Source organism: Candoia aspera, chromosome 1 (assembly GCF_035149785.1).
Source record: "Candoia aspera isolate rCanAsp1 chromosome 1, rCanAsp1.hap2, whole genome shotgun sequence".
Taxonomy (NCBI): domain Eukaryota; kingdom Metazoa; phylum Chordata; class Lepidosauria; order Squamata; family Boidae; genus Candoia; species Candoia aspera.
Genome location: NC_086153.1, coordinates 149,619,487 through 149,645,273, shown reverse-complemented (window position 1 = coordinate 149,645,273; position 25,787 = coordinate 149,619,487). Strand labels below are relative to the sequence as shown.

At 39.4% G+C, this 25,787-nt stretch overlaps 1 protein-coding gene across 3 annotated transcripts; it reads left to right on the top strand.

The window, feature by feature from the left end:
- Nucleotides 1-6,457: 6,457 nt before the first annotated feature.
- On the top strand, nt 6,458-23,951 carry PAIP2 (poly(A) binding protein interacting protein 2). Of its 3 annotated transcripts, none has more exons than XR_010068757.1 (5): nt 6,458-6,611; nt 17,494-17,653; nt 18,492-18,671; nt 21,132-21,266; nt 23,480-23,951. XR_010068757.1 is itself a non-coding variant. In XM_063315865.1 (5 exons), exons 3-5 carry the CDS (start codon nt 17,516-17,518, stop codon nt 23,534-23,536), a joined length of 375 nt encoding a protein of 124 aa, XP_063171935.1. In that variant the 5' UTR covers nt 6,473-6,611; nt 8,874-8,942; nt 17,494-17,515; the 3' UTR covers nt 23,537-23,951. The 3 variants fall into 3 exon arrangements, 2 of the variants coding, with proteins under 2 accessions (XP_063171925.1, XP_063171935.1); XM_063315865.1 differs by lacking the exon at nt 21,132-21,266 and adding an exon at nt 8,874-8,942 and having other exon boundaries at nt 6,473-6,611; XM_063315855.1 differs by lacking the exon at nt 21,132-21,266.
- The last annotated feature ends 1,836 nt before the right edge of the window (nt 23,952-25,787 follow it).

Here is a 25,787-nt window from a genome sequence, read left to right as displayed (position 1 = left end):
ACCTATTACCCACAAATATATGTAACTGATATTTATATCTGCACTTCTATAGCCATGCTGACTTAAAACAATATTTAAACTGTTAATGTATGGAATCACTATGCACAAGAACAGGATGTTATAGAAATGGAGGGCAGTGTTAAGGGAATACAGAGATCTTACAAATACTGGAAATACTAGGGACTAAAAAGGGGAAACATAATTTTTTGAACTAATGCTTGTTGCTAATCTCAATACAGTAAAATTGGGAATGCTATACTACATAGATTTTAGTGAAATAGAAGATTAATTCTGTAATGTGTTTAATGTTATGGCAAAATATACATTGTCAGATCTTTGTTCAAAAAATGGGGGGTTGGGTTCATTTATTCTCTGCTTTGTGTTCTCACTATTTGATTGTTGTCTGTCAAGTAAGATGGCTGTAGCTAAGAAGGATTGAACTAATGCGTAGTAGGAAGCAACTGGAGAAGAAAAGTCAAAGGCCCTGAGAATTAGTGGGCTGACCATATTTCCTTGAGACAAAAACGGGACATTGGGAGGCCAGCTCGTGGCTGCTGGGGTTGAGCTGGAAGGTGCCCATGCCGGCGTTGGTGAAGGGGTTGATGCCCAGTCCTACCTCACGCTCTATCACATCGCCCGTGGGGTGGTGGCGAGAGGAGCCGAAGGTCGTCACACCGATGGCTGGGTACTGCAGTCCAGCATCCAGGAGCATTTTCTCCCGCTTTGTGGGCAGCTGCGGCAGCAACTGCCGAACAAAAGTGATTTACTGGGGGCAGGGAGGGTAGGGGAGAAAAGGAAGCAGCCACCAACAAAAGGCAGAAGAAACGCTGCCGCCCGCCGCCAATCCAAGCAGCTTCGCCGTGTCTTTCTCTTGCCAAAGTCCGTGCGACGATCAGCCACTAAAGCAACCACATCAGGAATCCCCCCCTCGGCATCCGCGCACCAAAAACACACACACACAAAGGAGAGGGTGGGCAAAGGGATCGGGGGCGGGGCGGGGAGGCTGGGGGTAGCGCCGAGGAAGCAGTCAAGAAGCTGCGAAAATAAGAGTAAAAAAAGACCTCGGCACGCGCACAGGCAAAACCGATTGTGCCTCCCCCCTCCTGCCTCTTGGGCTGCACTTTTCCGAAGGGGGATGCCGAAGGTGGAGTTCCTGTTTTTAAAAAATGATTTTTTTAAAAAACGGGACAAAATTGACATTTATATTAAAACGATGGGACGTCGGGAAATGTGAAAAAAATGGTACTGTCCCATTTAAAACAGTACATATGGTCAGCCTAAGAATTAGAAGAACATATGTGGAAATTTGAACATGTGAGGAGAATTGGAATAAAATCTATTAAATTTGAGACTAGTTCTTCATTCTTTATCATTAATGGAATATTTTACTACACATCTTCAGTTCTCAGATAGGACCATTTTTTAGTACAAATACAGTTGGTAGCCTAATTTTCTGGTATTGTGAATATGGCCTCTTTTCTGTCATATGTACTTGGTCTGCAATGAAACACATTAAATCTTGGAAATGCAGTACATATATTACAAGTCATAGCAATTACATTGCTGTTTTACTAAAAAATGGGTCTTCCATTTGTTCTGAAACAGATATTTCCACAAAATAGAAAAAAGCATTTTGTACTGAGGTCAGCATGCTCTTACGAAACATTTGTTCTTTAGAACAATACTTGAAACTTGTTTTTCCATGAAAGTAGGTAGGCTAAATGAAAAGTGCATGCAACCTGAAGAAAAATTTATCGAGGACATACTTTTCAATAACTTGCAGTGCATATTAGATGCTTTAATAGATAAGCATACAATAAAACCTCAGTTTAGCAGACCCATTTAAAAGACTTGATGGAACAGACAAAATTTGTGTCCAAGCATTACCTCAAAATAATGGGTAAAGTCTTTTGGCTAATTCACATAAATCAGCATTTATATTTATATCATTTGTACATTTATATAATAATTATGGAAGAGATGTAATATAACATGCCAATTAACATTGAGCAAATTATATAAATTGACAAAAATGATGCATGCTGGCTGGGGAATTCTGGGAGTTGAAGTCCACATCTTCAAGTTGCCATGGTTGAGAAACACTGGATATAACACACACACTCTTCTCTTACCTGTAAAATATTCCTGCAATTTTGCAACTGACAGTCTGGGCAAAAAAGCAAAAATACACAAGGGCAACATTATGTTACAATCCATAAACTCCTAACTGTCACATGGAAAAGGATTTAAAAGATGGTATATTAACTTAGCAAGCAAGCAAACGGCAGCTTTTATATATATACTAGGAATTTGTCATTTCTGTACACAGATTAACTAGTTTTGGGTAATCTGCCCAAATCCAAGCATGTATATTTGGTCTGGATACAACCCAGAGTGCACAAGTTCTGGGCAGAGATAGTGGGAAAAAGGCAGTTCTGGAGTGGGAGATAGTGGGGAAAAGGCAAGCCATTGGTAGTGGCTAAGGGAAAAGACATTGGGAAGGTAAGAGGATTGCTGTAGACTAATCAGATATCTTCTGATTAAATTCGAATGCAGAGGCTTAGGGGAAGGAAGGTTTAGAAGATTGGAGGGTTGATGAGTATACAGGCTAAGTATAGGAGGAGGGGCAAGAAGCATAGAAGAGTATATACTGTAAGAGTCCTCTGGCTTTGTCTCAGCTGAAACTTGGAAAACCAAACAATTCTGGGTTTTAATTCACCCCAAACAATTCAACTGAATGTCTGAATCCACACAACATGGTTGTTTCACTCATATAACGAAAATGCATTCTGTTTCATGTACACCCATAATAAATACCCATCATGCTATTCTTTAGAGGTAGGAAATGTTGGAATTATCAGGGATCAACTCAGCATTGTCTCATAAGCATAAGGGTGTCGCTCTAACAAATTGCATCTCTTGTGGTTGTGGGATGTCACTTGACTTCCTCTTCCTCCTTCTTCTTGGGCTTGGGGATTAACAATCTCCATTACTTCGTGGGCACACATGCAAGCAGGAGCTTCTGCAGGAATGCGGCCCTCCCCCCACCATCTCACCCTTTAGAAAGTGTCTACAAAGAACCAGTGAGGATTAAGTGTTTTCTACTATGAACCTACCTGTATCCAGATCTACTGAATAAAAGTAAACTATCTCTATTTTTTCTTCATCTAACTACTATGTGAAGACTGAATTTATTTCTGAACGCAGTTAAGCTTAATGTGCAAGTTCTCTTTTTTGGTTCATGCTTCTACTCTGCAAGATTGCTGTTAGCTGCTTGGAGTTCTTTTATTAACCTTGAAAAACTCCATCAGGAAATACCATGTAAGGTGCCAAAGAAGAGTAAGAAGTAGCAAGCAAAATAAGTTGGATGCAGGAGATAAAAGGGAATTTTGGCCAATCTAGTTTATCTCAACATAATTCACTGTATCTTGCAATACTTTCCAATCCTTGCCAGCCACCTTTGCCTCCACCATGTCCATATATACATTCATACATTGGCATTTCTTCTTTAAACCTTTCACTTCTGAGGATCGCATCAAGTCTATCCAATCATCATTTCCTTGGTCTTCCCATTCTCTCAACCCAACCCCTTTTATTATATTTGTTTTGCTATTCAGTTCTCATTCATCCACTGTATATAACTAAACCACCTCAACATACTTTTTTTTCATAATGGTCACTCACTTTTGTATTCAATCCACATTCATTCCATCCAACCAGTCATCAGCTGCATGCACAGAGAAGCAAAAGAGGGGTCAGAGTGATGGAAGCAGCATCACTGTCATAAGCTTTGCCCCTTTTCTACATGTAGTAACGCATGTCCCAAAGGTGCAGAGCTTGCAATGCCACACTGTTTTCATCATACCCATTTTACAACACGCATTTACCACACACTTAAGTAACCTATTTCCAGTGTATTCAACTTTTATATTTTTCCTTACATAACCACTTCTCACTTGCATATAAGAAAGTGAGCAGAAATATGCTTTATACAGTCATTTTTGCTTCTTTCAGTAAATACTCATTCCTTTCAGAAGACCCTGAACCACCCTCTATATTTGTACCAATATTTGGATATCTCAAAACTTCTCTTTTCTCATTCTTATTAAATATTCTACCAAAGTACACACATTCATCAGCTTCTAGTTTTTGCCATTTATGCAACTACCTTGGTCTTTGATACATACAATCACATATCCTTACTTGCTGCCATCTCAGAAATTCACTCCAAAACATTTAGGTTTTCAACTAAAACCATAAAGCATCTGCATGCAAAAGTATAACCAACATACCTCTACCTCACTAGCATTCTTTATACATTTATTCAAAGATACATTTTAAACACTAAGGGGACAACGGTGCATCCTTGTTTTACTCCCTGCTCAGTGGTGAACCATTCACTAAGCCTTTTTTCTCATGCATGCTTTTTATTTGATCTCAGAACTTTTCTTTTAAACTATTAAAGATAGGTACCTTATCAATGCAGTGTTAAGGGTAAATCTTACAAGATCATTCTAAGAAATGGATGCAACAAGCAAAAAGAATTAGAACCCCCAGTTCCCATGCTGGAGAACCCAGCCAGAAAGTCCAGTTTGCAAGGGATTGTATATTAAACCTGAAGGACACTTAAAACATGATAAGCTTTAATTTAACAAGAGAAGTCCCCTAGGATTGGGAAATGCTTTTGAGATACACAACTGTAATTAATTATGCGAAGAGTGAGGTAAGTGGATTAGTATCTAAAGGAGGGGTGCACAATCTTTTTTGGGGTCAATAACATTTGGTCTTTAAATTGTATACTGGGATTCGCATTTCAGAAAATGAGTGGGTCCAGAGCCAAAACTGAATGAACTGATCTGTAATTATAATTATATATTTGTATATAATTACTATAATTATAATTAAATTATAATTTGGGAAGATCTCTGGGACTTAAGAGACAGCATCTTAACTTCCCCCCTACACACATTTTCAGAACTAAATTCTGCTTCTTCACTCTGAAAAACCAGTGAGGGTGGTGGGCTATTGCCAACTATGAGAAATGTAATACCTGCCAAGCTCTGATAGGCAGAATTCGCATCACATACTAAGCTGAAGGGTTACCTGCTTGATGTCTGTGGCCTTGGTGAACTTTAACAGGGATTGTGTTTTAATTAAACAAACCCAACCAGGGTTTATTCAATAAATCAGAGTTATACAGTTATTTCACCATGTGTATGGTTTAAAGAGTCTTTTCAGTCCCACCAGAAACATCAAATTTTAAAGGCTGCTGTCCTACTGTTGTTGGAAGTAAGACCAAGAGTTTGACTTCTAATTGGCTCATTCCCTAAGGTATCATAACTGGCAAATAGAGGGAGAAAATGTAGAAGCAGTGAAAGACGTATTTCTAGGTGCGAAGATTACTGCAGACGCTGACTGCAGTCAGGAAATCAGAAGACGCTTAATCCTTGGGAGAAGAGCAATGACAAATCTTGATAAAGAGTTTAACAATCTAAAAAGAGATGTGGCTGATGGTGCTTGTCTTCTGTTCTTCCCCTGTGACTCGTGATATCTGAATTGGTTAACCTGCTCTATTTGTGGTAAACAGCAAACTGTGACCCATCAGTTATGAAAATGTTTGTTGCATTAGTTCTCAGACTGAATGAATGAGTAGTGTTTGCAATGTCATACAAGATGTCAATGGCTGCTGTGTTACTGCCTGCAAATATGGCACCGTAATCAGCAAACATGGTTAATTAAATAGTGGTTTATCATCATACTCTATACCTTGCCTGCTGTCAAAATCTCTCCAGCATCAACGATGACATCAAACAGCAGGGGTAATATCATACAACCATGCCTAATGCTCACTTGAGGGAATGGTATTCAAGGCAAAACTGAAATACTCTGGCCACATGATGAGAAGACAGGACACCCTGGAGAAGATGCTGATGCTAGGGAGAGTGGAGGGCAGAAGGAAGAGGGGCCGACCAAGGGCAAGGTGGATGGATCATATTCTAGAGGTGACGGACTCGTCCCTAGGGGAGCTGGGGGTGCTGACGACCGACAGGAAGCTCTGGCGTGGGCTGGTCCATGAAGTCACGAAGAGTCGGAAGCGACTAAACGAATAAACAACAAAACTAAGGTATCATAGACATTATTCTTAAGAGAGAAAAATTAAGCCTAGTTTTCGAGCCTGGCTTAAACATATAGAATTAAACTTCTAAACAAGTTTATTAAGCCATTTTTGATAATAGTCTGCCTTTCGAAGTTTCCACCCCAGCGCGGGGGGGTGAAGGGGACAGGATGGCGACTTCAAAGCACTCAAGAGAAAGCGCCCTTATTTTATGCGGACTGGAGTCGCTCTAGCCTTTGGTGACCAGCTTCGTTGGCTGGTGCCCTAACCGTCGAAACCTGGTTCGCATTGTGACCGGAAGTAAAAGCAGAAGCTTGCGTAGAAGCGGAGTATTCGCAAAAGCACGCAGGCGACGGAAGTGACCTCATATCCGGCCTGAGAGGGTTGTTGTGTATCCAAAGGAAGGGGGTGGCAAAGGAGAAAGGGATCTGAATAAAGAAGGGCGAGAAGCAACGGTCAGCTTGGAGCCTCGGTGTCTGACAGGCTGCTACACGAGGTGCGCCTCAGGGGTCGGAAGCGCAGAGGGGAGGGGCTATTTTAAGGTGCCATTATTTCTTCTCCATTCGCCTCTTATCTCTCCCTTCCCCCGCCCCCGAGCTGCTGGGCAAAAACGAGGAGCTCTCCTGAGGGGAAAGAAGAAGAACACAGCGGAGGGGAGGGATCAGCTTGTCGAGCCCAACGGCCTCGTCTCCTGTCGGGGCTCGTTGGTCTGCCCCCCCATCCATCCGGGTATCTCTAGAAGTATACTACCTGACCATTAGGGGCGTGGTGCATGATGGGATAGCGCCGCTTCTTTCCACATCTTCCCCTCCCCGGCGGTGGGGGCGGAGCCTTCGCGAGCTCTAGGAATCGAACAAAGAGGTTGGGTGGGCGGGGCTTGGCAGGGGTGCGCGGCCGGGGTGGGGCTCGCCTGGAGGAGCGGCGGAGCTGTGCGGCGGGCCGAGGTCCGCGCCCGGGTTAGGGGAAAGGGCGCAGCTGTCTCGGCGTATCTTGCCTGCGAGGGAAGGCTCAGGAGTCTAGGTCTTGTTTTTGTACAAGCAGAAATTCCGCTGTAGAGGGCGGAGGTGACGACAAGGTGACAGTTGACGCTAGGACCTAAGAAGATTGAGGCCTTTTGACAGGGAAGCCACGTGAAACTGTTCTCCCATAGGTTTGCATAAACTAGTCATCATAGTAATGGATCTGATACCTCAAAAAACTGAGGTGTGGATCCTGCTAATTTTTCCATAGGACCCACCTGGAACTTAAGCCAACTCACAAATCGTGAACAAGCCATAGCAATCACACCCAACTATGCATGTGCCAAAAATTGGATCATAGATCTGTGATCTATGGCCAGTGGTGCCAAAACGCATCAGATCGATAAAGGTGAAAACTCATTTTGCCCAGATGGGTATATATTATGACTTGATTCTACTTTAAGTTGGATTCCGTGTAAAAATCATGAAATCAGAAAGTCTGGTGTTTGGCTTAAAAATCTGACCTGTTTACTAAAACCATGATAAGGATACTAGCAAAGGAAGCAAAAGGAAGCATCATTTCACACATGATGCATTTAATTCTCTATAAGAAAAATACAACTGTAGGTATAGAGCCAGTTTGGTCTAGTGGTTAAGGTGCTGGGCTGGAAACTGGGAGACACTGAGTTCTAGTCCCGCCTTGGGGCATGAAAGCTGGCTGGGTGACCTTGGGCCAGTCCCTCTCTCTCAGCCCAACTCACCTCACAGGGTTGTTCTTGTGGGGAAAACAGGAGTAGGAAGGAGTATTAGGTATGTTCCCTGCCTTGAGTTATTTATAAAAATAATAAAGGCAGGATAGAAAATAAATAAAATAAACTGTATGAGGATGCTTAGTGCAGTTGCTTCATTAAAGCAAAATAAAACTGCTTTTGGTCAGTGCCGGGAAGACTGATTTGCTTGGAAACTGCCTATTACCTTAAGTTTCATGGTAGGAGAAAGATGGGGAGAGAGCACTAAAAAGCCTTATTATGGGCCTTTCAGATATGTTAGTTCTCCATCCTGTTAGCTTTGGGATTTAATTGTAGCACTCAAGAAGCAAAATGGAATTTGTCCTCAAAAATTACTTTAGCTGGATTTGTTTGCAAGTATACTTTTTTTCCAAGGAGGATAGTCTGTGTGACTGCTTTGCCGAATTTTATCCTCACAACAATTCTACAAGATACATAAAGCTGGAAGATAGTGATTAAGCTAATGTTACCTAGCAAGTATCTGGTTAAGTGAGGGTTTGAATCTAGGTAGTATACTCTTTATTTTTTATCTTGACATATGTCAATAAATCACCCTATCTTCCTCTATGAATTAAAAGTAATCAGCTAAAAAGAACCTCTGCATGAAGAGGCAGTGTACCTCCAGTGACAGTTGTTTGGAGACACAGAACAGGGAATTACTATTTTCTTACTTTGTGGGTTTTTGGAAGGATTATCAGACATGCATCTTCTGCATCTTGTTTTCAGTGAATCCTGAAATGAAACAGTGAACTCAAGTAGAGAAAGGATTTTCTCGTCTCTGGGGAAAGCACAATGGATATATAGGACAGCAGAGTTGGCCCTGATTAATAGTGGGATGGAAACTACATCCTGAAAGAAGACAGTAGCAACTCATTTCTATTTTGCTACCAAGCTTGATTCAAGAGGGGGTTCCTTTTTGTAGTAAACATTCAGTTTTTGAACATTGATTTGTTTTGTCTTTTTGGGGTTGTCACATTTAGAAAAATAAAAATATTTCTTTGTGTCATCCAGAAGGGCTGCTTTTAATGTTTTTAAATAGTTCAGTGGAGCTGAGATTTGGTGGAAAACAAATTGGTAAAGGTAATGTTGTAAAATTAAAAATGGTAGTATTTTTTTCTTCTTTATAATGAAAATCTTATTCTTTAGATGAGAAGTGAATTCTTTTACAGATGTATGAGCTTCTGTGACAATTAATAATAATAATACTGTCCTAACAGTCAGGAATCACGCTGAGACGAGGAATAGGTCTCTAGTGTTTATTACTGCTACATAAGACAGAAAACCCTAACAAACTGAAGAAGCGTGGGAAAACCCAGACAGATAAACCCCAAAAGTCAAGGCGGGTCTGATCTGTGTCTCTTTGAATGGCTGCTTAACTCCTCAGTACTACGCATGCGTTTTCCCCCCTGGATAGAGGCCCCCTCCTCCTCGCCATCAGTACTCATGACAAATACAGTAGCTATTATAAACACTAGAAGCAACCAGTAGTTCCAGTGAAGTCTTGATAGTAGGCAGTTAAGTATAACAGTATATAGCTCTAGCTAAAAATCTTTATCTTCATATGAATTAGCATATTTATCAAGTATTTTCACTGAGGCCAGGACAAAGCTTATGGTATGATTTTATCATTTCTGTTCTTCTACCTCTTTTTTCAAATGAAAAGGAGGGCTGGGGTGTACATGAGGGGTGTGGAGTTGCAAGACATTCAGTCAGTATGTTAATACAGGTAGTCCTCACTTAGCAACCACAATTGGGACCGGAATTTTGGCTGCTAAGTGCAGTGGTCATTAAGTGAATCCAACCCGATTTTACAACCTTTTTTGCTGCGGTCGTTAAGCGAACCACTGCAGTCATTAAGTGAACCATGTGGTTCTTAAGCAAATCACCCAGTTCCTGATGGATTTTGCTTGCCAGAAACCAGCCAGGGAGGTTGACAATGTGATCACATGACCATGGTACGCTGCAACAGTCATAAATGCGAACCGGTTGCCAAGCACCCAAATCATGATCACGTGACTGAAGGGATGCTGCGACAGTCATAAGTGTGAGAACCGGTCATAAGTCGTTTTTTCCAACACCGTTGTAAGTCCAGACGTTACTAAACAAATGGTTGTTAAGTGAGGACTACCTGAATTAAATTGCCCAATTTGTACCTCCTGAATCTGGAATGCACTTGTATGCCAGAGTCTTCAGTTTTCAAAAAAAATTGAAAAAATGCACATAAATATTTTTATATCAGGAAAATATACAGAACACATTGTTTTAAGGAAAATTGCTTGTACTGTGCTCACTAGATAGATGCACATAAGCACTGTCTGCCAGTTTCCATGAGGAATTCCTTTTGATGAATTCACAAACTGATGTGAATACATACAGATGAGAGAATGAGTAAACAATATGAAAAGATTCTCTCAGGTCTAATCCATACACACACTTTAGGGGTTAAAAGGGTAAAAGTTGATGACTGCATGTAAATCACTCTTGTTTGATTAGTGCAAGGACTTTCCTAGTGAACCAAATATGTTTTGAAAGTTCTGATTCAAGTTTTTAATCACTGAACAACCATGATTATCTAATAGAAGCACATCTTTAAGATAATGGTCTATGAAATGTGATAATTAAAAGCTTTTCATAACTTTCCAAAGTATTTCTCATAGGTTTTTTCTCCTTAGTGCTTGAGAGAATTTAGATCACTTCATGTACATGTATATTATCTGACACAGCTGTTGCAAGGCCTACTTAAAGAGTCTCCCAGCTGTGAGAGGCTGAGATACAGTCATGAAATCATGTCTAAACTGTAATATGAATCAGAGCTTCTTAGTTTACAGTTTCAGCACTGCACAAGTATCATTTGAGTCTCTTAAATCATAATTTAGTTAGCCAGCATTAAGATTCTGAAGATTTCTAACGATTTGAACACTGTATTTCTCAAAAAATCAAAATCACATTACAGATCAAATCAGTTTATTACAGCCATAAGACCAAATACAATAAAATATCTAATAGTAGAACTGATACCAATATATGTATGTATCTATATTGTACAGATGGTGACTTGGGAGGATATTTTTGAGTCCTTATCTGAAAGAAATAACAGTAAATAGAAATCATGCTCCCTGCCCAGAAATTTCCTCAAGATCGGATAAATGAAGGTCAGTCTAGAGTCCTTATATAGGGAGCAGCATGTTAGCATATGGCTTAGAGTTTCTATTCAGCCATCACCACATGGACATAACCGGAGAGACATAGGAATACCCTTAAAATGTCCAAAAAGGACTGCTGAGTGCATTGCATCCAGCCTGGCTAAAGTGAAAGCCTTACGAAATTTCAGAACCATGATGGATGGAGCGAACCCTTTTGGAACAATATGATAAATGATGGGGTGTAACACCTTGCTTCAATTTGTTTAGAGATCTATATCCCAAATCCGTTGTTTGAGGGCAGTTCTAGCATTGTCAAAATCACATTACTGATTGTTCTCATGATTAAGGTGAGGAAAAAGGAACCTGCATGTTAATTGTCTTTTGAATGCTAAGTGATCATGTGTGTTCAAAACTACTTAAAATGTAGACATAAGCATTGATGCTAAGAGTTACTGTGTAACTTACTGGTTTCTTTTGGTTTTTCAGAGAAGTCTGAAGTCACATAATAAGTCATCATTTGTCAAATTCAAGGGATGCTTTGGTTGTTAAGATGTTTTATAGTTTGAATGCTGTCATTCTAGCCTAGATTTAAGTTTGTATTCAAGGAAGTATTTTTGCAAGTTAGTAGATCTACAACAATTTAGAGTTGATATAAGGAAGAAAGCAACTGTCTTTCCATCCCTTGATTTTACTGACTTTCAGCATTTGTCTCTGTCCAACTCCTAAAAAAAAAGAAAGAAAGAAAAAAGAAACAGAATACTGTATCCTGGGTTTAGATGTGTTAAGTGGAGCCAAAATAGTTCATCTGTTACCTGAGCTTTTAAAACACTTCACTTAAATTCACTGGGCTTCAAAAGCAAAATTATATATTAATTCACCCCCACTCTGTAGAGAATATTTAGCTATTTATAGAGGTATCTAATAAGGCATGGGCAACTTTTTTTCCCCAATATGTGCTGTCAAAGAACATTTTCCACATCACTTTACTAGTTAGGAGTTCCTGAATATCTGCCACAGACCTTCATCAGATTGTAAAAATATCTGGGGCATAAACAGAAACGCACAGGACAGTGTTGGGCCTTTCAGTTGCTCATATGTCAGTGTTCTCAAATCTGGACACGCTCTAGAGAACTCCCAAACTTCTCCAGCCAATATGGCCACTACTGAGAATCCTGAGACTTGAATACCACATATCTGAAGGATGCCCAGGTTAGGAAAGGCTACTGTATCCTAAAAATTACTCCCTAGAACATGTCCATCATTTCTGTGCATTAGTACGTTTTTTGGGAACAGGTTTCTAAATAATGGGAAAGCTTGTATTTCATTGATCTTTTGAGACCATCATCACATAACGCTATACAATAAAGACAGTTATAAGTAATACGGCAGAGGAAATAAGGAACCTGTTCTTTTAGAGCAAAGTTATAAAAGTTTTTGGGATTTGCTCATAGTTTACATCATCCCTCCAAGGTGAGCTTTGTGAGGTCACAATCTCATTTGACATCAGGATCCTATGAACTCCTGTATAGCAAGATTCAGCAGGAAGAGACATAGAGCTGCCAGAGGGAAGTCTGTACTTAAACACAGCTCCCTTTGATTGTTGCAAATGGAGAGAGGAACATGATGAAATTTCCAAGGTGACTAGCAGCATAGACTCCCAAACTGAGTAATAGAATCCATATGATTTTTAAACAAAATTTGAAGTAAGCAGAAGGATTTGTTTAATACAACTTTATTTTTTAAGCATTATTGTCATTGTATTTTCTACAAGTCTATGGCAAGAGCAGAATATTCATTAGAGAGTGTTTTCATTTCCATATGGGAATTATAGTAAATTTGGATTTTAAATTGCAGATTATAATAATGCAATTTATGCTTCTAATAAGTGGTATCTGAGAAATGTTATAAGGACATATTTTCTTCACAGCTAATAACAGTTGAAGAACAATCTAACATTGTAGGTACTTAAGATGTATAGTCAGATTAATAAATGCACAGTTAAAAATTGCAGGGCTAACATTAAATTCTTACTTTAAAAATTCATTTTGGATATTCCTACAGTATTTTTAATAATTGCATGTATTTAAGGCTTGAGTAATATTTTAAAATAGCAGCTTATTTTTAATTCCGGTGTTCATCATCATAACAAACTGGTTTTTCTTTTTGGGTTGGCAGGACAATATGTGGATGTCTTTGACAAGCCATAAACATGATTGTCCATGTTCTCTGTGGATTAGAGCCAGAATTACCTTCTGTAAAGGGAAGGGTGTTTTGGGACATCCATGGGGCAGGGGTGGGGGTCAACAATGTTAAAATGGTGGGTGCAACCCGGAGATTGAAGCCCTGTCCCTTTCTGCATCACACACATTGCATGCACATAAAAAATGGGGTCTTTGATTGAACAGTTGGTCCTACTGTTTGGATGTCATTGACACTCACCCACCCACCCACGGATGCCCTGTGGTGTATTTCATTCACAGAAAAGACTGAACCCCAACAGAAACTTCTGCTGGAAGAAGGAAGGTATCTTTGCCAGTTCAGTTTTCCTTTTCCAGTACATTCATGCTGTTCTGGTACATCCCCCAGTCTTGCAGAACTGCTTTGCAGGATGCTCAAGGGAGACTCAATAAAGGTGTAGAGAGTTACAGAGATGGCCTTGAGGGATATACTCAGAAGCCGTTACAAAAGCTAAAAGGACAGAAGCATTCCTTGAGCCCTGGGAAAGGAGATAGTATTAGGAAGAGACTCAGACTGGTTCCTCCCTGACTCACTGGGGTATAAGAGAGGGAGGAAGAAAAAAAAATCAGACTTGCAATTAATACAGCCTATCTCAATAAAGCCTAGTCTTTTTGTGGAGTCTGTTTCCTGGTCTGGACAACCTGGAAGGGCTGACAGAAAAGCATTTCTTCCTTCCTCCAGCAAAGAAATTCATTTAACTTTTTTGTATCAATGCATTTTGGACTGTAATATAAATGTAAGCAATGTGGTGTCTTCCAGAAATGTTTGACTGTGAGTGCCATCATCCCTGATAACTGACCCTGCTAACTCTGGCTTACACTGTAGGTTTTGAAGTATATTAAGTTTCCCACTCCCATTGTGAAATATATCAGTTTCTTTCCATTGTGTTTATGCTGGAAGTAAAAACTAATACTGGAAACAAAATTCTTTCATATTGCTTTCTATTTAAAATATCTTAAGCAGTAAAGAATTGAGGAATCTTTTGGAAAGTATTAGGTTCGGATGGACTGCTAGTATGATGGGTAACACTAAATTGCCAATATTATTCAGTCTTAACATACCATGGTGTACAAGTACTCGTTTAGGGACCACAATTGGGACTGGCAACTCAGTAATTAAAAGGAGCAGTTGCTAAGTGAAACTGCAGGCATGCTTATGATCTTACTTCAGCTTTCCTTTGCTTTATAACCTGCAAAGGTTGTAAATGTGAGGATTGGTTGTAAAGTTACTTTTTCATCACCATCATAACTGCAAACAGTCACTAAATGAGGCAGTGACTAAACAAGGACTACCTATAGTCAGAAAGGCACTTTCTGGCAGAATCAAAGAATGCAGTACCCTTTGAGATTCATAGAACTTTGTAGCTGGGTGTTTTTATACCTCAAAACCCTGGATACTTGCTCTGGTCAGAGGAAGTAATTAAAGTTCAGTGCAAGCGCTGGTGCTAAACTCTTCAAATGGAGAGCTTCAAAGATGCATCAGTTGCAAGCTTAACTACTGAAGAGGACAAACTGCAAGTTGTTCACATAGTTGTTGCAGCAGAACTGTTTTTAGTGAAGTTGAAGAGCTTTTACAGATGCTAATAGTAAAACTGAAGGTTTGCTTAGTAAAAAAAACCATGTTGAGGTAGACAGTAACGTAATATGTTGTGTAACTCTTTGAGTATGCATAGTAGTTTTTTTCCCCTTAAAATTAAACAGTGGGATCGATGTATGTACCTGAAGTGTCTTAAAATGATTGCAATATTTCCAATAAAAACAATATTTATTAATGCTTTTAATTTGTTTGAATAATAAATCTAAACTATATCAAGTTTCCTTTATTGGACTTTTTTTTCCTAATCAGATATGTAATGTATGTAAGACTAGCATGCTAATATAAATATTTGAAGGTTTGTTTTATACCAAGTAAAATGCCTGGATTTCTAGTATCTACTAGATATCCCTGAAATCTCCAGTTCTACTTGAGACGTTCCTTGGCAATAACCTAAATAATATCCAAATATGCCTGAACTTGCTTTAGATGGGGCTGCCTTTGAAGGTCGCCCAGAAGCTTCAATTAGCCCCAACCGTTGGTGGGTACTTGCCAACATAAGCACGTGACATCAATGCTCCAGGCTCTGCGTTGGCTGCCTGTCAGCTCTGATCCACAATTTTCAAAGTGCTGGTTTTCATCTTTAAAGCCCGACATGGCTTGGTCCTGAGGTATCTCCAGAACTGTCTCCTCCACCCAATCTTGACCCATATGGTATTAAATTCCTGAGAGAAACTCCTAGTAATTCCCCACTTTTGTGAGGTAAAGGAGATGGAGGTCCAGAGGTGATAGTTCCCCATCATGATTCCAGGAGTTTGAAATACCCTTCCCTTGAAATTTTTGTAGTCCCCATCTTACCTAGCTCTAGGAAATTATTAAAAGTTTAATTTTTAAGAGGACTTTTCAATCTTGAACATGCTGCCTAGTTATTCACTCTTGCTTTTTCCTGTCTTGTTATATTTGATCGATACTGTGGTTATAATGTTTATATAATTGCTTGTTTTTATTACTGTACTATGGATGTTTTATTGTTAACTCTTGATTGTTACCTGCCAAGAGTTCATTGATAACAGCAGGTTAAAATCAAATAAATAAAACCTGGAGGGAAAGTAATACTCAGAAGAGGAAAAGCTTGAAAAAATCAATAGCTCACTAGGGAATTTATACCCAACATAGATAGTCTCATGTACTGAATAACTGCAAGCTTGGAGAATCCAGCAGTCTCTGAACATTAGATACTTCATCAGATAGATCCCTATGTATAATTTAAGCAGCCTCGTAGATATGAATCATGTTATCAGGTGTAGCATTTATAATCTTAAGTATGAAATCAATGCATATATTACAAGTGCTTCTATGCTGCTTCAATTATATGACTCAAAGCCATTTACAGCATAACCTAATACTGTACATACACATTGTAATAGATAAAAATGATCAGACTTAACAATACAAATGAAAATACTATCAACATAGATTCACAATAATAATAATAATAATAATTCATCTCAATGCAGGTACATATCACTTAATTACCTCAATCCCCAAGCCATGTTTTTAGAAGCTTCCTGAATACTAGAAATGAACATTCCTGGTATTCCTTGTTTGGTGGAAGGCATTCCATGGGGGGAGCTCCTGCAGATCATGCTTACCTTCACCTCACCTCAGATGGGCCGGGGACTATCAGCAAGTCCTGTCCACAGGCACACCTTGGGTAGGCAGATTCTGTCTGGGAAAGATAACCAGGCCTCAACTTTGATCACCAGTACCTTGAATGCACCTGTAATAAATTGGATAAACTGATTTTTTATTAATTATATTAAAACAAAATTGCTTGTATAATTCTACATTTACATTTTACAGATGAGTTTTCTAGAAAACGTAGCACACTTGGTGTTTAATTTCATCTCTGTAGGACCCCTAAATGTTTTAACTTTCTTTAACATTCCTCCTCTTCCACCATTCAGCTGTGTTAAGTGTACATGGAATCAGTGGAGATAGATTTGTGAGTTGGGGAAAGGAATTGCCAGTCTTCTCTCCCTGTCCCCCCACCCATCTTCCATCCAAGCTTTTGTACCAGGCACTACTTAAACCAAATATTGGATTACAAGAGAATTTTAAATCCTATGAGGCTATGTGCAGGTGAAACCCATCAGAGAAAAAATTAGTTCCCAAGTTACTCTGTATAAAAGCTTCAGTAAGGGAAGGAGTATTATCTCTGATTCATATTACATAATTGTCACAGTCTCATGGTCACGGGGAGACAGACTGCAAACTGGACCAATTAAGACTACTTACTGTCAGGCTCTTTGAGAAAGAGATGGAGGGAGGGGAAGATGGCTGCTGCTTGGTTGCTTTTGAACAGCACAAGTTGTGTAATACCTTTAGGTCCTGCTTGCCAAATTCCTGGAGGGGTTCCTGTTTGATACAAACCTGTATATACTTGAACCAGACCTCTACTTGAAGAAGACAATGTAAGCTGGCAGGAACAATCTCCAAACACACTTTGTCCTTTCTCTCCTCCTCCTCCTCCTCCTCTTGTCTTTCTAGCAATCTTCCATTATAAAGTAATTCTATGCTAAACAAGTTCACTGAAAGTTCAAGTAGACAAGCAAACTTGTATGAAAATATCAATGGGATCACATGGGTTTGACAGCTAAGCACATATTGCCACAAATTCAGCTAAAACTCTTAACTGCTGGGGCCCTTTCTTTCAGGCTTAAGCTCAAAGGCACAACCATGAAAGATCCAAGTCGCAGGAGTACTAGTCCAAGCATTATCAGTGAAGACATGATCATGAATGGGCACTCTCATGAAGATGATAATCCATTTGCAGAATATATGTGGATGGAAAACGAAGAGGAGTTCAACAGGCAGGTGAGTTACATTGCCTCCTGTATTTTTTCTTCTGCATTATTGGAAGGATCCTACTTTTTTTCTGATAATCCAGTTTTCTTCCAGTGTTTTCTGTGAGTCTCTAAAGAAAAAGGATCTTGCATCCCTGTTTGATTCGAAGAACAGTTTGGTTCTTTGATGGTAGGTCTGCTCCCTGTTTGCATTTGCTGTTTAATCGTCATTTAATGTGGAAGGCTACACGTTGGGTTCCTGATGCTGTTTTCTTGCAAACTTTTCATTACCAAGCTAGGTAACATCGTCAGTGCATTGGAGAGTGGAATTTGCTGGTTGTTTTTATATACAGTCTGCCAGTCTTGGTCAGAGGGTGGTTTCTCCCCGATTATTTATCTGGTGCTGTTTCCTGCTCATCTAGGTGTTGGCTTCTAGGGGGGATATGGTCTCATCCGTTTGTTTCCTTCACTGACTTTTGGTTATATATATATTTTTAAATGGTATGTAGATAGGGTTTGTCTCTGTGTTTCTGGCAGTGAGAAGTCTGCAGGAGAGCAACTAAGCTCAGAGAACACCAGTAACCCACCAGGTGGGTGGGTGGGAGGGGGAAGGGATCCTTTGGGTGGCTGAGGAAGTAAAGGAAGGGACTTGCAGGGCTCAGGCTGGTGGTGGCAGTGTAGAAGCAGCAGCCGGGCGGCCTTCCTTCCCCCTTCTGCATTTGCCCTCGGCTGCTGCAGCTCGTGGGAGCTCAGCACCTGAGCTCTCCTTAACACCGGAGAGGGTCAGTCTGGGAGGCTTTGCCTCAGGGCTCCGACGGTTCCGCTTGGGTCCCTCGATAACCGTTTTCTGTCCGGTGGTCCAATTATAGATTGAAGAGGAGTTGTGGGAGGAAGAGTTTATAGAACGTTGCTTCCAAGAAATGCTGGAAGAAGAGGAAGAGCACGAATGGTTTATTCCAGCAAGAGATCTTCCGCAAACGATGGATCACATTCAAGACCAGTTTAACGATCTTGTTATCAGTGACAGTTCGTCACTGGAAGATCTGGTGGTAAGCATCTGGTTTTAAAAATTGAATTACTTTAACCAAGCACCTTTCTTCAAACGTTACCAGTGTACCTTGTCAGCTGTCTCTCTCACTCCGGAGCTAGCTGAGACACGGCTTCCTGACGGGAATCAAGGCCTCGTGTATGCAAAACAACTGTACCGCCTTATGTTCCTTCTTCCCTCTTAGCTTTTCGTACAGCCCAACTGCAAGCATTCCTTCCTATCCTTTACTGTGCAGGTGCGCATTGGGGAGAGAAGAATGCATGGAACCATTTGGGAGGGTAAAGAGTCTGGGCGGAATAGACTGGATGTGTGGCTAAGTGATTAGGAAAGTGGTTAGTTCTCGTAGGGCCTAGAGCTCTTCCGGTTTGGCTCTTCACCCTGCGGAGATGCCGTTTGAAGGTCTGGCCGACGGGACTGGAAGCACTTCCTTGCTAACACTTGCTGGACGGCTAAGTCTCCTGGCTGTGGTCCATAGTACCGTTTTCCAGTAGTGTAGGCTTTAATTACTCTTTTATTTTTTAAATTAAAAGGGTAGAATTAGGGCCATATAAGAATGAGTACAGATCATAAAGTATAACTAGAGCCTTAAACATTTAAATGTTCCCATGCTTTTCAAGCCAACCTCATGGTTACTTTGATGTTAGAGACGATCACTCGTTAAATAAAGGAACTTGTTGAGTATTGCATTTTAGCTTATGTTCAACACACACACATTTTCCCCGAAGTCACATTATTGGTTTGTTTACTTGTATTTACTGGGTTTGATAAGTTAAATTTTACATAAATTTGCTTATGAATAAAGCTTCACTTCTGAAGAAAATGCATTTTGCTTTTAAATGATTCCTACATTGGCAGTCAGTATCTTAAAGGAAGTGTGCTAAGTTGGCATTCACCGTGCATGTTTTTTGTAAGCACTTCTTTTAAAAAATCCTGATACAGGTACATTTTTAAGCAATCCAACTGATTAAAATCCTACAGTGGTGAGAAAGTTGGTGAATCCTTTAGTACTATCCATAATCCTGCAGTCTTATTGATGGATAACGTGGTTATGGTTAAATAAAAAACATTCCAAACAGTATACTGTGTCATGTCTTTATTAGGCACATTCAGCCAACATTCCTTGTCTTTGTTGGAAAAAGTATGTGAAATCATCTGTGTTAAGAGGGTAAGTTGAGTCAGATGTTCCAGTTAATGAGGGGGCAGTCAGGTGTGAATTTCAAGGGCCCTCCCCATTTTTTTTAAATTTTTGCTTCATTTAATAAAACAGCAGAGAAGAAAAAAAGAGAAACATTATTTTAAAATAATGAAAAAAAATTGATTACAACAAGATAAATAATTTATATGAGGGCTTCTCATGCACGTGTGTGTGTGTATGTATACACACACACATTTTTGTACATTAGTTTCAATAGAAGATAACCATATTTCATTGTAATTGTCCATGCATAATCTATGTCAATAGCCAACTCATTCGTAGGATGCATGTAACATGATGTTTTCAGTCCACTGGGTAATTCAGGCCATAAATTTGTCTTAAATTTAGTTTGTAGAACTAACCTCTTAGGAATAAAAGGGGCATGGAGAATCCATTTCTGTTGTTCAGCTGTCAGTTTCCATGTAGTCAGTATGTAGTTCAAAAGAACATCTGCATCTGAAAATAATAAATCTTGTTCCAAAGTCAAATTAATATATGTAAATTGCTTCTTCCCAGAACATAGTAACTTTAGGACGTTGTAGAAACATGTTTCCTTGAAGTGTTACTCTGATTGCATCATTATGATTTATTGCTCATCTCTGAACCTCATATTTAAGACATTATCATTTTCATGTATGTACTGATTTTATCAGTTATTTAGGTATTCTGATTCCATGTGGTATTTCTCACATAATTATACTCAATATGAATAAGAGATATGTAGAGGTTTCTTTGACATTGATAGATGGAAATCATTAAATGTTACCCTCTGGACTAGGATAAAGACTTCAAATGATGGTTACTTTATATTTTGCATGGAATTCCTTTATACGTATCTAGAAAATATTTTTAAAAAAACTCAGTTCATTGTTTTGTAAACATACAAGTAAATCTATAACAGAATGAGTGAAGCAAAATAAATGTTGCATTCTGGAATGGCTGAGCTTTGACCTTTAACCCAGCTGAAATGCTGGAACGCTGATACAAGCCGTTTATGCTAGACAGCCCAAAAACATCAGTGAATTGAAATGGTTGTAAAGAGGAGTGGGCCAAAATTCTTCCAAGCTAATTTGCAGTATTGATCAACAGGCATAGGCAGCATCTGACTGAAGCCATTTGTGCTAAAGGAGGTGCCACCATTACTGTACCTACATCTAAAGCATCACATACTTTTTCCAGCAAGGACAGTAGATGTTGGCTCAGACTGCTAAGTAAAGACGTGTCACAGTGCAGTGTTTTAACCAGATTCTCTTTATCTGTTAATAGGTCTGCAATGAAGCTCAGATCCCATTGTAGGTCACAGTACTGCAGGGTTACAAATAGTTCTAAAGATCTCATAAACTCTCTCTTGCAATGTAGTAATGAGTAAACCCTATCAGAGTCTGGTGATGTTCTCATTTGGTAGGTATTTTTAAAATTCCATTGCTTTGGTTGTAATTAAAAAGTTTAGATTTTTTTTTTTTGGTAAGATGAACTACTTTGTTTAGCTATAATTTCAGTCTGTTACCAGTTACTGGGACATTGTTTAAAAATCTTGATAAATTCTAAATCTAGCCCAATGCAACAGGTTTTGGGGACTGTTCATTGCGCTTTAGACGTTTGCCTTGGTACACTGAAATAGAGCCCTCCCTCTGTGTATGAATTGTTGTCTTGGCTAGACTTTCTGCCTGTTGAACACCTATGTGGGTGGGCAATTCTGTTGTGTGGATACCAAATGTATTGAATGGATCCAGTGCTCTCGTTACAGGTAAATTACCTGTCTTTTTAGCAGTCTGACTGAAAAGACCTTACAGCAGTTTTTCTTAATATAGCACCTTTAAAGTTCCATTTGGTTGTCCCAGTACAGCCTGTGTTCTGTCATGATTGCCTGTGCCTGTAAATTAATTTTTTAATTTTCTGCCCTGCTCTGAATTACAAGATGGATTATATCAAAGGCACAACATTGTTTCTTAAGAGCAGGATTGGTAAATCATAAGAACAGTAAAGGAAGGTCCCTGCTGTATCACAGTCTGTGTCACACCGTGGCAATATGCATGAATCCAGAAAACTCACAAATGTGGTTAGGAAGACAAAAAATTTAATATCTTAGGACTTTGCCAAAACTCACAGGATTGATTTTGCATATTCTGGGTGGCATTATCAAAATACTGAGAGATGTGAAATCTTCTGAGATTATAATACATTACTTACTTACTTACTTACTTACTTACTTATTTGCATTGGGTACCTGCACTATAGACGAGCTATTGTACTTCTGTGGACCATAATCATCCCTGGCCCACAGAGTGAGAACTGGTAGCCTAGTCTCCTTTTAAAACAGTCTAAATTGAGACTCCATCTGATGGCAGGAAATTCCATAGTCTTACGCAATGCATATTTATTTCATGCAAAATATTTCACATGACCTCAAATTCCAGTATTGGAAAAACAAGGGGGGGTATTTTCTGTATCATGCATGATGTTATACATCTTTATTGTGTCATCCCTTATTTACCTTCAGTCCAAGTTAAAAAGTCCCAAAATAGTTATTCCTCATAAGGAACCTATTTCAGCCCTGATTTTTTTTAATATGTTAAATTCCTTTCTTAATTCTGAACACAGGATTTGCCATTTTTAACAAGAGATGCTCTCTAAGTTGACACTTTTGTTGAGTTGTGCACCAAGACTCCAGAATTCTTTTCCTGATCACTCATAGCAAGCTCAACTCCCATTCATGGATGTTAAATTTGGATTTTTAAAAAATATTATCTGCATTACTTTGTGCTTGCTTATAGTGGTTTGCGTTTGCCATTTTGAGGCCTATTTACTCAGTTTGGAGAGATCCTTTTGGAGCTCTTCACAATACTGTTGTTATGATAATGCATATCTTTGATGTCATTAGCAAACTGGATCACCGTATTCCTTAACTCCAGATTATCTATAAACTACTTAAAAACACTGGTACTACCATGAGTCCCTGGGGATTTCACTTTGCACCTCTCTCTAAAGTGAAAATTGTCTACTTGTTTCTACTCTGTTTCACATTCTTAAGCCAGTTTCCAATCCATATGAATATATGCCTTTTTATCCCCTGGCTTCCAAGTTTGCTCAAGAACCTGTGGTAAGGGACATTGTCCAAGGTGCACACAGTGTCTGTTGGATTTCCTTATCTACATTTTTGTTAATACTGTCAAAAAAGTCTAGAAGATTAGTTTAGGAATAGGCAATGTGTGATCCTCCACGTGCTGCGGTGTTACTACTTCTATTTGCCCTAGCATAGGCAGTGAAAAAAGATGGTGACAACTGCAATTTAGCACCATCTGGAGAGCCACATACCGTTCACTGATATATTCACGCTACTGTTGTGAAAGCTGGTTTAGCTCTATTAAAGGAGGAGACTGAGATCCTGCACTGGGTGCTGCCAATCAACCCAGTGACCCTGATCTATCTGGCATGAAAGCTGACTCTGTGCAGTAGCTTCCTGTTTCCTTGGGAAATGTATCTTGCTTTCTCCATTAAGGCCTATTTTCAAGAGTGTTTTCACTGCAAAGAACTCCTGTTAAACTTGGTGCAAATATGTTCAAAACAAAACCTTAGGCTCCACAGTCTAAGCTTTTAAAATCTCTCTCTTCCAGGTCAAGAGTAATCTGAATCCCAATGCAAAGGAGTTTGTTCCTGGGGTGAAGTACTAAATATATGAGTAGACTGGGCCCTCTTTTGGTGGATGTAGCACAATTTCCACACTGTGAAGCCAGTATTAGAAGATTTAATTGTTAAAACGCTCTCTCTTCTTGTCACTGTGTTACACTTACGCATTGCCAAAGTTTTGTTAGTCTTGCATGCTTAATAAAAGTGCTGAGACTGTTATTAAGTCAACTGCTGTCAGGTTAATGAACTGGAAAAATCTAATTGGACCCAGGCTTTTTGTGAAGGAGACAGTAAGGTAGGAAGCACCAGTCATGTTGAGAAAAGTTCCAAGTTTCTGAGAAACTCTTGCAATTCTGCTTTTAGAAGGATTCAGACTTTGATAAAGAATGGTCTGTTTTAATTAAAACATAAGAGTCGGTGTTCAGATGCACCCGATAATGCCTTAATGTGAAAATAAAAGCAAGGGTTATCTGATTATGCAGATCAGCTGAATTTCAGTACTTCCCATTATCAAGCAAAACTTTACTTCATGCTGTTCTTTTTTGAGGAAAGTGTGAATTGTAAAAATACCTGAATCACTTTTACAGGCCTGTACGGAATCCTTTCTCTTGGCTACAGATCTGGTGGAGGGCGGGGAGAAAACTTGGCAATTGAGATTATATTTACAGCAAGTTATCATGTTGGAATGTTTGTCCCACTTCTGAGTTTATATTTAAAGTGATGTGAAGTTGTACATCACAGATTCTTCCAAGAATCCAGAAACATGGCACTGCCTCTGTAAAATTTTACAATCTTAAGAATTGGGTTTAACTGTAAAACTTTAGCATTAGTGATTTGAGTGGTGCTTTTCCCTTGCTTTGTTTAATCATCACTACACAATAGTCTACAGCACAACTTTTTTTTAATACACCTAGTACAGTTTTGGCTTCTTAAACTTCATATTTGGGTAGCTTATGCTGCCGTATGTGTTCAGTGTGAATAGTGTTTAAGTTGAAAATATTGTAAAAAAATTATATTTTTTCAAAAATATTTAAAAAAAATAAATAATAGTAGAAATGACAAAATGAGTGTTCATCTTATTTGGAGCCTGTGGGAACGCCTTTGTTGTAATGTGTGAACCCAACCAATGTATACCCAGCCTCTGCCATAAAAGCTGGAAATAACAAAAAAATGCATTCTCTGGAATTCTCAGCAATAATCCAAATGGCATTCTTGTCAGGGAGACCTCTTCAGAAGAAGCAGATTCAAGAAGGAGTAGGTGTGTATTCATTATGTCCCTTTATTTAATATCCTGGTTTGTCTTTATAGTGGTTTGTCTTTATGCATGCCATAAATATGGAAGCTTTTTTTAGTGAAATTGTGCCCCTTGATACTGAAAGTGGCCACACCCTTGCACGCTGCCAATGAAATGATAACATCAGTGGCACAGGTACTCAAGACTAGATGCAGAATAACAGGAATCTTAGCTCCTGCCAACCTAGCAGTTCGAAAACATGCAAATGTGAGTAGATTAATAGGCACCACTTTGGTGGGCGGGTAACGGCGTTCTGTTCAGTCATGCTGGCCACATGACCACAGAGGAAGTGTCTATGGACAAACGCCGGCTCTTCGGCTTTGAAACGGAGATGAGCACCACCCCCTAGAGTCGGACATGACTGGACTTAATGTCAAGGGAAACCTTTACCTTTACCTTTACTTAGCTGTAAAAAAAGAAGCTAGCTTTTCAGGTGAATAACCATGAAAGCCAATTAGCTGATTTATAAAACCTGATCAGAACTTGCAGTAGTTACTCTGGTGTGTAATTTCTCAGCCCTGCTGCTCCTTTTCCACTTGTGGTCGCTTGTGTTTAGTGCCCTTGTTTAGTGACTTTTAGGAATGTGCAGAATGTTTCATGTACAGGACAGCTGCTTTTGGGTAGTCCAGGCCCAAACTTGCGTTGTTCGGAATATGTTAGTCTGTTCATGGAACAAGACAGGGCTGGTTTGTTTCAGATGTAGACCAAAAGAGAGTTCTTCTGGGCAAAAGTGGTTTGGGGGGAAACAAACTGGAAGAACCAAGGACATTAGAGGTGGCTTAATGGGGAAATTTAAAATAGCAGTTATAGTCAACAAATGAAGATACTGTATTTTAATAATCTGAGCCATTCTTCCCTAACTTGCTGCCCTTCATCTGTTCTGAATCATAACTCCGTTCATGTACTACAGCACATTCCCAGTAGTCATGCAAGTGCAGGGAACTGTAGTCCAATCAGGGAGGGGGGGCATCAGCTTGAAGAAGGCTGACCTTAAAAACTCC

Coding starts and splice junctions, on each gene's coding strand:
- PAIP2 (XM_063315855.1), top strand. CDS start 17,516: ATGAAAGATCCAAGTCGCAGGAGTACTAGTCCAAGCATTATCAGTGAA. Junction 17,654..18,491: donor AAGAGGAGTTCAACAGGCAG/GTGAGTTACATT, acceptor GTCCAATTATAG/ATTGAAGAGGAGTTGTGGGA. Junction 18,672..23,479: donor CGTCACTGGAAGATCTGGTG/GTAAGCATCTGG, acceptor TCTCTCTTCCAG/GTCAAGAGTAATCTGAATCC.